Source organism: Alosa alosa, chromosome 7 (genome assembly GCF_017589495.1).
Source record: "Alosa alosa isolate M-15738 ecotype Scorff River chromosome 7, AALO_Geno_1.1, whole genome shotgun sequence".
NCBI lineage: Eukaryota > Metazoa > Chordata > Actinopteri > Clupeiformes > Clupeidae > Alosa > Alosa alosa.
The window spans coordinates 20,729,602-20,740,730 of NC_063195.1; the positions used below are offsets into that span (position 1 = coordinate 20,729,602).

Consider the following 11,129-nt stretch of genomic DNA (forward strand, 5'->3'; position numbering starts at 1 on the left):
CCACTGCGTAAAATACTAAATTAATTTGCGCTGTGAATGCTTATTTTGACAGGCCATAGGCTAAATAAAAATCGTTATTAGTCGGACGCAAAACAGAATATTGAAAAAGGGGGAAACCAAGGCCACCGTGGCCTGTAAACCTCTGATTTTCAAAGGGGCATCACGGCCACCTCAAGGGGCAACGATGGCCATGGCCGTCGTGAAATTCCTACCCTGCACATACTGCACACACAGTAACGAAGCCAACTCCGGATGCCACCGATCGGCACACCGCGTACGTCTTGTCTAGTTTCCCATTAACTTCGTAGAATCCGAAATGTGCCCAGATGTCCGCTTTCCAAGCTTTGGGTGCGTTTTTAATTACCCGTCTATCGCGTTCATCTCCCTCCGTCATCTTGATTCTTTAGTGTTGTTGTTATGCTAGCTAGCCGCTTAGCATGTTGCTCCGGAAATGCCCCCAGAAGTAATTGAAACTTCACAACTTTATTGTCCACTTAAGGCCAGAAAATAAACAGTGACATAATCGATTATGGCACGTTGCCGCATCGATGCTGAATCGTGCATGCCCCGCATTGCAATGCATCGCCGAATCGATTATTGTTGACAGAACTTGAAACCACTGGTTCAGACCCTTAAATCAAAACTGAAGGTCTACACTTCAAACACATCTGGTTTGTTTCTTTGTTTCAGATTCATTGGGGTGGTGTAAAGAGGCAAACAAGTTGTGTTTGCCCACTGCCCAAATACTTATGGACCTGTCTGTTAAATAAAAGCAGTCAATGAGGCATTCCTATTATTATTATCATGTTATAATATATTCTCTAATTTGCATCACGTTTTTTCCAGTGTCCAGTGTTTTTGCAACATGGGAATTAGACCATCTTTGCTGGGTTGTGCATAATGAGGACTCAAGATAGGCCTACTGTTGCATATTTTCTTCAGTCTCTTCTGGTGTTTTCGGAATTCCCAAATATTTTCTGTAAAACAAATACAAGCCACACGAGGGCGATATAATACAACATAATTGGCAGAAATCAGAATGGGTTGGTCAAAAGTAGGCTAAAGTGATCCTAACTATTGTCCTGCCAAAAAAGATAGCCAAGCGAATGTTAAGCAACAACTGTCCCGCGCAGTACCTTATATATAGGCCTAGGTCACGACTGAAACGTTGGGAAAGTGCGGGAAAACCATAGAAAACGGGTTCACAGTCTTGTCGCACGGGATTGTTTATCAGAACTGAACTCACTGGGCGTTTGAATTGCGCCCCTAGCGTGTAACGGTCGAACCTTTCTCCATGAAATGCCTCAATCGTAGGCTCCGCCTTTAGCCGTGGCGAATCCCTGTTCCTCTATCAGTGATGTTTCTAAGAGGGGGGGACGTGTTGGGCTCAGTTGTAGGCAGTGGGTAGGTGAACGAGGTCCAGAAACAGACAGCCTGAGCTGCGATCCCTGAGAGGCGATGATGGCGGCGGCTGTAGAGAGAGGAGGGGTACGAGCCGCCTTCTTGAATCCAGGCAGCGGAGGTGGTGGCGGCGGTGGACCAGCCCCGATGCTTGTCCCCGCCGCTCCCGGAGCCCCGGCTGGGGCTGCTGGTTCGTGCTCAGCGTCGGGAGGTTCGGGTCCCATGCCTGTGCCTATGAATCTTTTTGCAACATGGGAAATAGACCGATCGTCTCCGAGCTGTGTTCCGAGGTAGGACAAGTTGCCTTATGTCTGCTTTGTTGTACCAGCATGTTGCTTAAATCTAAATCTAGACTATTGTCTCCAGGGTGCATGTGGATTTTGGCCAAGACAGAATAAGCGGGCAAATAGTCTTTCCTGACCTAACGTTAACCAATGTGCATGTGCGGTTCAACGTTAACGTTACATGGCAAAACTGGTGTCTTGTCACTCTGGTAATTTGCATGATGATTTTGTCGTGACTGTTTAGTTATATCACGAAGTGGGTAACTACTAGTTAACGACTCTAAGGAAGGACCCGTCCTTGTTTTGTATACATTCAGAAAATCGGAATTTGTATGTTTGTTTACATGCACGCCATCGCTAGCGTCCGAAGTTTGTATTTTTTGGCATTAGCCTCCGAGCCTATACCAACAAGCTATGCTTGTTTAGCTTGTAGCCACAATGGTTGTAATAGTGGTTAATATTGCTATAGCGTAATGTTCTGAATATGTATCTATTGTTTAGCATGTGAGGTGGTGTATACCACGACTTATTGTTTAAATCCTGGAGAAATGGAGAGTCGACGATGACTGACCTATTTCGCGTGCCGCTCTCCTAACATGCCATCGCCCTCTTTTACATACACGCATATCTGTCGATTCTTCGTGGTCAGTGATTTTTAACAGGTCATGATGGTCTCATACAGTTTTGGACACATACTTTTTTTTAACAAACACCATACACTTTGTTTTGCAGTAAAGCAACCCAGCCATTCACTTTCTCTAACATGGTAATCTTTGTCCAGTATGGTGGAGGTAGTAGTACGGCAGCAGCCCAGTCAATGAAGTCGCCTGGGGAATTGAGTCTGTGCAGCTAGTTAAGCGCTCCAATAACCCAGAAAGCATGGCGTGGCGTAGCCTATCCAGCATGGGTTCAACTGGGGTTGAGTAGCCTGTTTGGGAGCCATACAGATTTTAGGTAGCAGATATGATAAACTGTATTATTATTCTTGGATAATCGTAATAGAAGATTCTGAAACCGAGATAGCCTACATAATACCAAAGTCAGACATTTATCCGCAGTTTGGAACAACTAGGCCTAGCATTTATTGATCAGAAATGTTGGACCAAAACACATCGTTTGTGCTGTGCCAATAGGATTTCTTTGTTAGTTTAAATGTCTGAAAGTCGAATCTTCAACTTTAATATTGGCATAACCAGCTCTTAGGTCGCGTATGTAAACTTCATTGGGCTCATCCATGTTGCTGTGGCGAGTTACTAATTAAATGACGTTAATTATTAGGTGTAATATTATGGGGTTTTACCGCGAATTCAAGTGTGTACTGTAGGAGGAGGTCGTCCCAAGAAATGTCAGTGACGTGTCTGTTTTCCTCCCCACACGTGTAGCCTTAGGTGTTGGGACTGGGAGATGTTTATTACAGGGTTATATGCAAAGAAGTGAATGGGAGAGAGTTTCCTCTTTACTAATAGGAGGTCTGCATGTTATCACCTTTCGTTTGTGTTGTTTTGTCTTCTCCTGATTTGTTTATGAAAAGCAGCAGACATACTGTACTGTCCTTGTGGCTTTGCCAGACCACACAAATCCCTTCATTTACATCATTAATATGTGTGATGTACGTGTATGCACACACACACACACACACACACACACACACACACTAATCCACACGGTACGTTCAAGTGTATTGAAATATTATAGACACACAAAAGCACACAACACACTCATGCACTCTCTTTGAAAAGCACACACATGTAAACTCTTTCTTCGCCCGACAGAACACACTTGAGCCACACAATGCTTCCATTATCATTCAGCAGTAGATAATAACGCAGCACTCCGAGAGCAACAAGGCCGACCCTTGTGGCACGAGTACATCCAGTCCCTTTGATAGAGCTGTGAGAGACAACACTCATACATTAGGCTTGGCCATTACTCAGAGTGCTATGCAGAATAGCATAGGATTATTAGGCTGGGTGTAAAAGAGTGTTTTCATTTGGCGTGTTTTATTTTTATATTGTTTTTCAGTGGAACTGCAATTTAGTTATTGCTATTTGATTTATCTTTACCCACTCAGGACAATCACTTTGGCTATCCATGTGAATCCATCGGTCTTGACAACTTTGAGAGTGGGGTTGTTGTGTGCTACCGTTACCCACAGCAGACTAGATCGTCAGCAGGGGGTAGTTTAGTGTCTGCAGATGTGGCTCTTGGAACGGCACTGTTTGCTCGGCTGACTAACAGCAGCATGCTCCTCCTTGGCACAGACCCAGCACAGTTGTGGTTTCTGGCCCTCCAACTCGGTTAATGCATGGAACGGAAGGCTTCTTTAGCCAGCTCATATATTTTCGATGGAGCGTCAGCTATGTTGTGTAGCGGCATCTTCAATGTTGTGAGGGAGGTAGCCGACCAACATAGATCAGTTGAGTAAAGGGGCAACAGTGTTCAGTTGATTAAAGGAAGAGCAACACTGTTCAGTTGAGTAAAGTAAGAGCAACAGTGTTCAGTTGATTAAAGTAAGAGCAACAGTGTTCAGTTGACTAAAGGAAGACCAACAGTGTTCGGTTGAGTAAAGGAAGACCAACAGTGTTCAGTTGAATAAAGGGGCAACAGTGTTCAGTTGAATAAAGGGGCAACAGTGTTCAGTTGATTAAAGGGGTAACAGTGTTCAGTTGAGTAAAGGGGCAACAGTGTTCAGTTGAGTAAAGGGGCAACCGTGTTCAGTTGATTAAAGGGGCAACATTGTTCAGTTGATTAAAGGGGCAACATTGTTCAGTTGAGTAAAGGAAGACCAACAGTGTTCAGTTGATTAAAGGGGCAACATTGTTCAGTTGAGTAAAGGAAGACCAACAGTGTTCGGTTGAGTAAAGGAAGACCAACAGTGTTCAGTTGAGTAAAGGGGCAACAGTGTTCAGTTGATTAAAGGGGCAACAGTGTTCAGTTGACTAAAGGAAGAGCAACAGTGTTCAGTTGATTAAAGGAAGACCAACAGTGTTCAGTTGATTAAAGGGGCAACATTGTTCAGTTGAGTAAAGGAAGACCAACAGTGTTCGGTTGAGTAAAGGAAGACCAATAGTGTTCAGTTGAGTAAAGGGGCAACAGTGTTCAGTTGATTAAAGGGGCAACAGTGTTCAGTTGACTAAAGGAAGAGCAACAGTGTTCAGTTGATTAAAGGAAGACCAACAGTGTTCAGTTGAGTAAAGTAAGAGCAACAGTGTTCAGTTGAGTAAAGGGGCAACAGTGTTCAGTTGATTAAAGGGGCAACATTGTTCAGTTGAGTAAAGGAAGACCAACAGTGTTCAGTTGATTAAAGGGGCAACATTGTTCAGTTGAGTAAAGGAAGACCAACAGTGTTCGGTTGAGTAAAGGAAGACCAACAGTGTTCAGTTGAGTAAAGGGGCAACAGTGTTCAGTTGATTAAAGGGGCAACAGTGTTCAGTTGACTAAAGGAAGAGCAACAGTGTTCAGTTGATTAAAGGAAGACCAACAGTGTTCAGTTGAGTAAAGGGGCAACAGTGTTCAGTTGATTAAAGGAATAGCATCAGTGTTCAGTTGATGATGAAACTGAAGCGAAGCCTGATTGCTTTCACTATGATGACTTTTTTAAGAGCTTTTGTTATGAAGAAGTGTGGGACAAAATTATAGGCTTACAGTCAACCAATTCAAGGACCTATTCTCATAGACCCATTTTAAAGGACTGTATGTGTGTGTGTGTGTGTGGATGCGTGTGTGCTTGCGCGTGTGGTATGTTTATCAGTAATGGCCAGTTGGTTGAGCCACAGCAACAGCGATGGCAACTACCAGGTTTAGTGGCACTATCTAATAGAGCCTTATTAAAGAGCAATTTTCTTGTCTATTCCATTCTTCCTGTATCTCCCCTGACCCTTCGTCTTATTAAAGTAACCTGCGTGTCACGTTGCCACCTGAGGGACCTTCAGGGTGATGCACAGGGGAGAAGATTAATCATCGCTGCCCAGATGTGGCCTTGCAGGTTTGGGTGTAATGATTGGGGAAGAGCCTCTCTCTCTCTCTCTCTCTCTCTCTCTCTCTCTCTCTCTCCCTTTCTTTCCCATCCCCAGTGATAATTATGTATTACCAGTATGTGGGCCTCCGTCTCACCTCTTTCTCGCCTGTTCCTCTTTTCCTCTGATAGTTTGCTCTCCATGTTGCTGTTTTTTGTACCCAAATGAACTCGCTGCTGTAACTTAAGCACATTGTGCCAGCTTCGAGTCCCAGGGGAATCAAACTCATTAGTTTGGTTTCAAGGCTACGGCTAAGTTTAAGGTTAAGTAGGCGGCTTATCGAGGAGAGGCTTTTTTTTATCCACAACGACTTGCTAGTTGCTAATGCTTACCTTGGTGTGTATTTAGTTAGCATCCTGTTCTTCTAGTCTAGCTTTGGGACCAGGTCAGGCCATCACAGAAGCTGTTTTCTGTGCTCTGTACTTCAGACGTTTATTGGGTGTCAACGAGTGGGCTGTCGGGGTTATTTACCTGTGTGTGACACTACTAGTCCCCTGGTACTAGGCACGGGTATTACCCGAGTGAGCGTATGTCATCTAAACAACGCAGGTAATTACACCGAGAACCCTAAGCAAGGGAGTTAACATGTTTCAACGACGTTTCTTTCGAGTGCTGGCGCGAATTACAAAATCACGAGACCAATGCTACCACTGGTCTCACAGCCTACTGTGCAGTGATTAGTGCTGCAACATTTTGCTTTCATAGTCGATTAACCTGTCTATTATTTTCTCGAAAATGTAAATGGTGAAATATAATAATGGTTAATCAGTGTTTCTCAAATCCCAAGATATTGTCCTCAAATGCCTACTTTTATCCACTTGCCCAATTATATTTAGTTTACTGCCATAGAGGAGAAAGTAAAACTGACAATATTCCAGTTTATGAAGCTACTGCTGCTGTCCAGTACTAGTTCAGTGGAATTGTGTGTGTGTGTGTGTGTGTGTGTCCGTGTGTCTGTGTGTATCCGTGTGTCTGTGTGTCTGTGAGTGTCTGTGAGCGTCCGTGTGTGTGTCCGTGTGTGTGTCCGTGTGTGTGTCTGTGTATGTCCGTGTGTGTGTCTGTGTGTGTGTCCGTGTGTGTCTGTGTGTGTCAGAGGGAGGAAGAGAGGCTGGTATTTAAAGGCCGGCCCAGCGGAACTCTGGAGAGCTGGTCCTCTGGCCTCAGGGTCTCCTCTCCCTCAGATGGCCTCTCACTACACAGAGACAAACAGAAGGGAAGAGAGGGATGGAGAGAGAGAGGGATGGAGGGAGGGAGAGAGGGATGGAGACAGAGGGATGGAGGGAGGGAGAGAGGGATGGAGAGAGAGGGATGGAGGGAGGGAGAGAGGGATGGAGGAAGGGAGAGAGGGAGGTTGGGGAAGAGAGAGAACAGGACATGATAATAGACGCTAATTTATATCGGTTATTTAGGGCCCTGTGGCAGCTTTGGAAGTAGAGAAGAAAGCTTATGTAAAAATGTCATGTCTATAACACACACACACACACGCGCGCGAACACACACACACACACACACACACAGGGGTGATTGTGGGAACATTTTACTCATATAGGCATTTGTAGCCTGACCGCTTTCCTACATTCAGAAGACAGGGAGAGAGAGAGAGAGAGAAGATGGAAAGAGGAGGATAGAGGATAAGAGAGAGAGAGAGAGAGGTTTACACCAATCCCCTCCTCTCCCCTCCACTGGCCCGAAGTAGAGGTCTAAAGGGACCCACAAGCAGCCTCCACATCAGCCCCACACACACCAGCGAACCCACAACACTGCCAGCATGGAGCCGCAAGGCACGCTACACTCCCTCAAAGTCAGCCAAGGGCAGGGCAGTTTATCATGAGAGAGAGAGAGAGAGAGAGAGAGAGGGAAAGAGAGAGGGAGAGGGAGGGAGAGAGAGAGAGAGAGGTTCTGTGTTGGTGCTGTGGTCAGAGTGTTAAGACATGAGAGTAGCTAGAATCCCAAATGACTGCTGTGGTTGGCTCTTAGTTAGTACTCTGGAGAGTTAGATGTTTTGTAGCAACTGTGTTGACTTGACGTGTGCTAAGACAGTAGAGCAGCTAGAGTCCATATGATTAAGGCTGGGTGTGGACAACGGAGTCTTTGGTAGCAGTGACAATTTAAAACATCCTCTTTAGGGCCGAGGCTAACATATGACAAGGGATTGATTCGGAAGCAGTTTGGCAAAATACAAGATCACGAAACAGAAGAACCAGCAGATTGTCTTTCCTCTACAAGAATGGAAGGAAAATGCATAGGATCTCAGCAGCAGCAGCAGCTCTCTCTCTCCCCAAGCTTCTCGAAGGACATTGGCAACACATCTGTCATATCACTCGTCTATTCCCTCAGGGTTGGCTCAAACACATAACGTTGCAGGGTCGACATCACTGTTGACCTCACTGATGTGGACTTGACCTGACGTGATGCAGACCTCATTTGGGTGTTTTCCCAGAAAATATTTACGATGACCAATGTGACGTCTCACGTTCCGTGTTGGGTTTCATCGCTGTAATTCCCGGCAGCTGTGTGGCCTCTTGTCAGATAGTATCTCATTAGCATAGCACATGTTTTTAACATTACTTAGAACACGAGTCGTCACAGATGCATGTGAAAACTTCCTTTGGTCTCTCTCTCTCTTTAACGCTGAGTCGGTGTTCGTTGGCCACAGCTTCTCCCACCTCATCTTAGTCGGAGATCTAAGGACCGGTCCCTCGTTAAGATGATAAACAGGCTCAGTCAATAATACTGATCTCTCTCTCTCTCTCTCTCTCTCTCTCTCTCTCTGTTGCTCTGTTGTTCTGTTGTGCCGTCTCTCTTTCCGTTGGGGAAGAGAGATGACCGGTGGGGCACTAGGGGAGGGATGAGAGGAGCGGTAATTAAACGCCGCGAGCTGGAGGCAGGTTAGCCCGCCAATGCCTCGTCAATTATTCAGGCGCTTTCATCGAGCTTTAATTGGTGCGGGACCTGGCGTGGGCTTCTCGTTAAGCTCCCAGGGAGTGTTTGTGTGTGTGTGTGTGTGTGTGTGTGTTGCTGTGTGTGTGTGTGTGTGTGTGTGTGTGTGTGTGTGTGTGTGTGTGTGTGTGTGTGTGTGTGGTTCCATAGGGGACGGTCTTTTGATGTACAGTGGTTCGCAAGAATTTATATATGTACTGTATGTATGCACACATGATGTGTTTGGTGTCTGTTCATCAATGCATGTGGGTCTGCATATGTTGTGATGTTGTGCATCTACTGTGACACAGCATTGAGCTGGAAATGCCACCACCATGTTGTCTGTGTGTGTGTGTGTGTGTGTGTGTGTGTGTGTCTTTGTGTGTCTTTGAGCGAGTGTGTGAAGGATTCTGCTGCTGTGCCCGTTGAAACGCTCTGGCACGCATTGACAAGCTGTCAGCCATTCGACTCTCTCTTGTCAGTCAATCAATCAATCAATCAATCAATCAATCCCCCCACCTGTGTTCTCCCTCTGCTATCCGTTTAGTCTTGTACTGCGTTGTCCTTTTTCTCATAGCATGGTGAGTAAGTTAGCGCTTTCATGGTGCCGTGTACATGCGGCCTCTCCTGGTCCCCCTGTCACTGTCTGTGCAGATTACACAATTGTTTTTGTCTTCCACGATTGTCTTGGCGATCAGAGAACCACAAATTCTTGGTCGGGGGCGATTGGCCGCACTGCAAGATCATGTAGCCTGTCGTACTCGTGGCGTGTCATCACATGGACCACTTTAGAAGGGCTTCCGCTTGGAGCAGCCGTGGTCTACTGGTTAGCGCTTTGGACTTGTAACCGTTGCCGGTTCGAACCCTGACCACCAGTAGGAACGGCTGAAGTGCCCTTGAGCAAGGCACCTAACCCCTTCACTGCTCCCCGAGCGCCGCTGTTGTTGCAGGCAGCTCACTGCGCCGGGATTAGTGTGTGCTTCACCTCACTGTGTGTGTTCACTGTGTGCTGAGTGTGTTTCACTGATTCACGGATTGGGATAAATGCAGAAACCAAATTTCCCTCATGGGATCAAAAGAGTATATACTTACTTATACTTATACTATACTCATAGTGCCAAATGCCAACACGGTAGTCGTAGGAGATTCCCCAAACATTCTGACATGCTAGACGTTTTGGTCTTGGAGTTGTGGAACGTCACAGACAATAAATCGCTGAATAAATCGCTGGTCGTTGAATACGTCACATTACAAGACTCTTCCTCCTTTGGGGTCGTGGAGTCGCGGAACGGTGCAGACAATAAATCGCTGGTCATTGAATACGCCACATTACAAGGCGCGTTACTCCATCGGTGTCGTTCCCGACCTTTCATATTCGGGCACGACACGGGAAATGTCGACAACATCGTGGGGAAAAAAAGCTGAAATAGTGAAGGAAAAATGGGGCTGAAATGGTCAGAAATCAGAAGGCGGACGGAGACTCCAGTGTGGAGGGACAGGACGTGTTCTCAGGTACAGAATCAGTTTCCTGCCCTGCAGGGTAAGCAACATTGCGGTCCCTAGGAGTGTGCGTGTCTGTGTGTGTGTGTGTGTGTGTGTGAGAGAGAGAGGGGTGTTTGTGTGTGTGTGTGTGTGTGAGAGAGAGAGAGGGGTGTGTGTGTCTGTGTGTGTGGGTGTGAGAGGGGGGGGGGAGTGCTGTTCTGGAAAAGAAGTGGCACAGGCCTTCTGGTGAGGCATCTCTCAGGCTCTCTCTCACATACACACAGGAACACACACACATATGCACACACACACAAACAGTCAGACTCCTCTTGAAGGGGTGAATGTTGTCAGAAGCGGTGTGTGTTTTTGTCATGAAATTAACATCCTTGGGTACTCTCTCTCTCTCTCTTACTCATTCACACACACGCACACTATGGACACACGCACACACACACACACACACACACACACACACACGCACACACGCACATTGCCTCTGCGTTCTCTGTTGAAGCCGCTTGTTGTCTCTTCTCCTCTCTCACTTTCTCTCTCTTCTCTCTCTCTTCCCTCTCTCTTCCTCTGTCTATCGCTCTTCCTCCCCTCCTTTTTTCTCTCCTCTCTTTTCCACTCTTTGTCATCCCAGATCTCTCTCTCACCTCTTCCTCCCCTCCTTTTCTCCACAGTCTCTTCTCTTCTCTCTTCACCATCTGTTACTCTCTCCCTCTATCTCTCTCTCTCTCCCTCTATCGCTCTCTCTCTCTGACTGTTATCGTTATCGTTTCGCCAGAGGCACTGAGTCAGGCCGTCGAAGAAGTGACCTTTCAGTGGTCTGAAGTGATCATCTTCCAGTTTAGAGACAGCCTTGCCTGATGTTAATTCCTGACGCAATGTGTTTACCCTTACTGATGCTGTGTTCTCCTCTACGCATTCTATCCGTCTGCTTTGCTGGTCATTCTATCCTTCTTTCATTCCAGCCCTCCTCATCCCTCTCTCCCTACCTTCCATCATGATCCTGTTTCACCACCTG

The 11,129-nt window shown here is 46.3% G+C and overlaps 1 protein-coding gene across 2 annotated transcripts in view; it reads left to right on the plus strand.

The window, feature by feature from the left end:
- Window positions 1-1,295: 1,295 nt before the first annotated feature.
- Window positions 1,296-11,129, plus strand: part of si:ch211-126j24.1 (phosphofurin acidic cluster sorting protein 2) — an 86,029-nt gene continuing 76,195 nt past the window's right edge. The window contains exon 1 of one of the 2 annotated variants that reach the window (XM_048248784.1): window positions 1,296-1,691. In XM_048248784.1, coding sequence (XP_048104741.1) covers window positions 1,459-1,691 — 233 coding nt within the window. In that variant the 5' untranslated portion in view covers window positions 1,296-1,458. The remainder of the gene's footprint in view (window positions 1,692-11,129) is intronic. The other variant, XM_048248785.1, reaches the window with a different exon arrangement.